At 34.0% G+C, this 4,435-nt stretch overlaps 1 protein-coding gene and 1 pseudogene across 1 annotated transcript; both read left to right on the forward strand.

Annotated features, from left to right (window-relative positions):
- On the forward strand, window positions 39-499 carry LOC104748246. The gene is made up of 2 exons (XM_010469919.1): window positions 39-401; window positions 467-499. The coding sequence occupies exons 1-2, from the start codon at window positions 39-41 to the stop codon at window positions 497-499; spliced, it is 396 nt and encodes a 131-aa protein (XP_010468221.1).
- LOC104748247 lies at window positions 1,744-2,184 on the forward strand (annotated as a pseudogene).

Genomic DNA, 4,435 nt, shown 5'->3' on the forward strand with positions numbered 1-4,435 from the left:
AAAAAAAAAAAAAAAAAAAAAAAGTTGGAAGAATCATCATGGGTGGTATGAAAACATTCATAGCGTTCTTTGTTATGACTATGCTCATAAGTGCAACTATATCTCGAGCCCAGAAAACGACGACAGTGGTAATTCGTAATGATCTTGGAGGTGGTTTGACGTTATGGTACCGTTGCAAATCAGGGGATGATGAGGTTGGATTCGGGAGTTTAGCACCAGGTGGATCGTGGTCGTTTGGATTTAAACCGCATATATTCGGCCGGACTTTGTATTTCTGTAACTTTAGTTGGGGAAATGGAAGTCATTATTTTGATATCTACAAACAGAGTAGAGACAAAGAGTATAAAGAGTTTGGATGCAGAAGATGCGAATGGAAAATACGGAAGAATGGACCTTGCAAGGTAATAAACAAGGCGCCCTTTGATCTTTGCTTTCATTGGACATAAATATTTCCAAATTTTTTTAGAGCAGAATAACAAACATTAATTGTAACGTATGAAGAACATTGTAGTAGTCTGAGCTACAACGAGTTTTTTTTTTCATACTTACAATTCACATACCGTTTTTTATCTGTCATATACTATAGGACTAAAGTTCAGCTATGAAAAAAAAAATTATAAACAGAGAACAAGTTATTGATCGAATGAATGGTGCACACACTTTTTTCTAATTTTGCAACAGAAAAAAAAATGTAAACATCAATTTAATCGATCTCCGTTCGGACTGAACTGATCAGGACTCGCATTGTATATAAGCTTATTTCTTCGGGCATCGGTTGTGCTATAATATACGTTTAGATGTATATATTGCAATTAAATCAGTACGTGGACACATTAAATCACGTATAATATAATATAAGGCAAAGATTTGTTCAAATCATTCTGAGGTCTATACAATCGTAATGTCGAGAAAACATATGTATGTGATGTGTATAGTGTGGCCACTATAATACGAACACTCGGGTCTTTGTAATGTTTTCCACCAATGACGTGTCAGATGAATTCATAGGCTTTAAAAAATTAGAGTCCCATTCCATATTGTAGACATATTACACATATGTGTCTTAGTTAACAACAAACGCATATCGATTAGAGTACAATTTCATGAGCCCAAAACTGAGTGAGTCAAAACGTAGTGCAGAATCTAGCGGTAATAGATTCGGACATAACAACCAATATCAAAGTTAACCGCATCCGCATGCTAGGTGAATGGAAATAAACTAGTCCCCGCGTGGGAAGGCTTTTGCCGTTTATTACCGGACTAAGTGGAAGTGAAAACTTTATTTAATCTTTCTGTGGCCAACAATTGTTTATCTTCTTGGAACAATTGTGTAAATGATTTTTGTCAATAACAACAAAAGTATTAAAAAGAAAAATAAAAAAAACCAAAGAAAGAACAGAACATTCAAGAGTCAAGAGTAATGTGTGTTCGAGAAGTATGAATAAAATAAAATATAAAAGAAATATGAATATAAAAAAATATAAAAAAATTAGAAGTTTTATAGTCAAATTAGAAAATTTATGGTAAACAAAAAAACTATGCATAGAATTTAATTTGGGAAAGAAAGTGTATGGTCAAAAGAGTAAAGTGTTGATTTAACATGTTACGGAAATATAACGAAAGATTATTACAGTATCAATACTAAATTATAAGTTTGATTGAAGTTAGTCATCATCAACATAAACTTCGATATTGACAAACAAACAAAAAATTGGACGAATCATCATCATCATGGGTGGTGGTATGAAAACATTCTTAGCGTTCTTTGTAATGATTATCTTCATAAGTGCAACTATATCTCAAGCCCAAAAAACGACGACAGTGGTGATTCGTAATGATCTTGGAGGTGGTTCGACGACGCTACAATACCATTGCAAATAAAAGGATGATGATCTTGGATACCGGAGTTTAGCACCAGGTAGATCATGGTCGTTTAGATTTAAACTGAATATATTTGGTCGGACTTTGTTTTTCTGTAAGTTTAGTTGAGATAACGAAAGTCATTATTTTGATATCTACAAACAGAGTAGAAATAAAAAATTCAAACAATTTGGATGCAAAAGATGCCAATAGAAAATACAGAAGAGCGGACCTTGCAAGCTAGTTAACAAGACGGTCATCATCTATGATTTTTGTTTTCCTTGGAACATTAGGATATCAAAAAATTTTGGAGCAAAATATTAAAAAATATATTAATAATATTGTAAAGTGAAACGAGCTTATTTCTTTCATAATTACATTTACATATCTTTTTATCATATAAAAATTGTTATATAGAGTAGTAGGAAACTTTAATATAAAAAAGGAATAGAGGAAAGTGTATTTAATTAAGTGGTTACAGCACCATCTTTGCGACCGATCCTACCGGAGTTTGACTCCACTAAATCGTGTATGAATTGATTCCACTAAGTCGCGTACGAATGGTTTGGCTATGAATCAGGCCTTGTCGATTCATTGATGAAAAGAAAAACAAAACAAAATGGTAGAGAACAAATTAATTGATCAAATGAATCGTACACACTAATTTACTATGGCCACATAAAAAAAATGACAACATCAGTTTAATCGATATTGGAGACTGAACTCACTCAACTCAGGACTCATTGTACTATATTCGACACGACGACACCAGTTGTGCTATATACATTAAGATGTAATTCAATTAAATCAGTACGAAGATACATTTACGTACTACAATATAAGGCAAACATTTCTTTAAAATATATTTCGGAGGATCTATTCAAGAGTTAATTATGAGATTGGCATTTTTTTCATGAGTATTGTAGGATAAGGATTTTCTATCCATACTTATAGATTTAAGTTTTTTTAGATTGTACAAAGACAATTTTGTCCTCAATTTTCTTTCTTCGATTGTTCAACCTAAACAAAACTTATACTATGTGATATCAACAACAATTTGTGGAGATGATGGAATCTGGTGAATGTGAGGATGATGAAATCAAGTGAACCCGAAAGTAGTAACGATCATAAGATCATTAACGATGGTAAAATCCGGTGATGATGGTGAGATCCGGTGACGACAAGGAGAGATACGAAAAGACTGACGTTGAAAATGAGACGGTGGTGATGATGAGATCCAGTGATAACGGCGGTTTGTGTGATGGACCGGTGGTGAGAAGAAAGTAGTAGAAATTGGTGCTAAGATCTTAATTTACAGAATGACTAAATTTCAATCTCGACTTTATGAACAGCGGCGATGACGATTGTGAGCCTCGCCTTGATAATGGTGACTTCATCGCTGTTAAACGCTTCAATCATCTTCTTCGGATCCAACCTATATAGTTCTTGTAGCCATTCTCTTTATTAATTGTATACATGTAATTTTTTAATTTGGTTTAGATGTGAAGATGAATTGGAAGTTTTAATTGGTACCTTTGGGTTCACTAGATAGTATCCTATTAGGGTTTAGTTTTCTTTATTAAAAATTAAGAATTGTCGCCGGAAAATCAGATTGTATCACCGTATGAACAAAACAAAACAAAAAGTTCAGAAAAGCTCAGAAAATCAGATTGGATCACGGTTGTCCTCGACAAGGAGGGTATACTCGTTATTTTGCCCATCAGAAAAGCCTAATCCTATAAGTACAGGTAAAACTACCCAATTTAAAAGTTTTGGCTGCACAAAGGCCCATATAGACAAACACCCCATCTATTCAATCTTAATATTAATAATAATAAAAAATGATATAACACGTACATTCCATAGGCTTTAAAAAAATAGTCCAATGTCGAAAGAAGCAATGTCATAGTTAAAACGCATCTTGGGTGAATGGGAATAAACTAGTCCCCCCCGCATGGGAAGGCTTTTATATCGAGTAGTGGAAGTGAAACCATATACTTGTAAATATGAGAATGGCGAAGATTTTTTACTTGCAATATTGGTCAAAAATAAAATACTCTTATTAGACATAGAAGAATACACACATTGTAGTACGTAAATTATCTTATGAAACTTTTTATAAGCTATAGTTTTAATTATTTTGTTTGGAGGGGATAAGGTAATAGTAACAGTAACAGTTGTAAATAGTAAATAGGGGGTTAAGGAAATGGTCGGGACAGCTAAGAAAGATCGCTCTCTCTCGTCATCAGACAAAAAATTACAAGCGAGAATTTCTTTGTTCCTCTACGACCGGACAAGACACGTCCGTCGTCTTCTTCTTCTTCTAACATACGCCTCCCTTCTTATCCTACGCTTCACATCTTATCCTACGCATCTTCCCTTCCATTAAGACCTAGGGTTTTCTCTCTTTTCTCTCTCTCTTTCTCTCCCATCATCATTCTCCCTCCCTCTCTCCCTCCCCCGATCTATATCCAAATCCTTTACCCTTCCAATTTTGAATCGAAACCCTTTAAAAAAAAAACCCCAATTTGAATATTTACGGTTCTGAGAGGAGTTTAGGGGGGGGGGGGGTTTT

The sequence above is a fragment of the Camelina sativa genome, chromosome 15 (assembly GCF_000633955.1).
Source record: "Camelina sativa cultivar DH55 chromosome 15, Cs, whole genome shotgun sequence".
Lineage (NCBI taxonomy): Eukaryota > Viridiplantae > Streptophyta > Magnoliopsida > Brassicales > Brassicaceae > Camelina > Camelina sativa.

Bases quoted from the DNA above. Each gene is read 5' to 3' on its own strand.
- LOC104748246 (XM_010469919.1), top strand. From the start codon at position 39: ATGGGTGGTATGAAAACATTCATAGCGTTCTTTGTTATGACTATGCTC. The intron at 402-466 runs GTAATAAACAAG...AAATTTTTTTAG, and splicing joins GGAAGAATGGACCTTGCAAG to AGCAGAATAACAAACATTAA.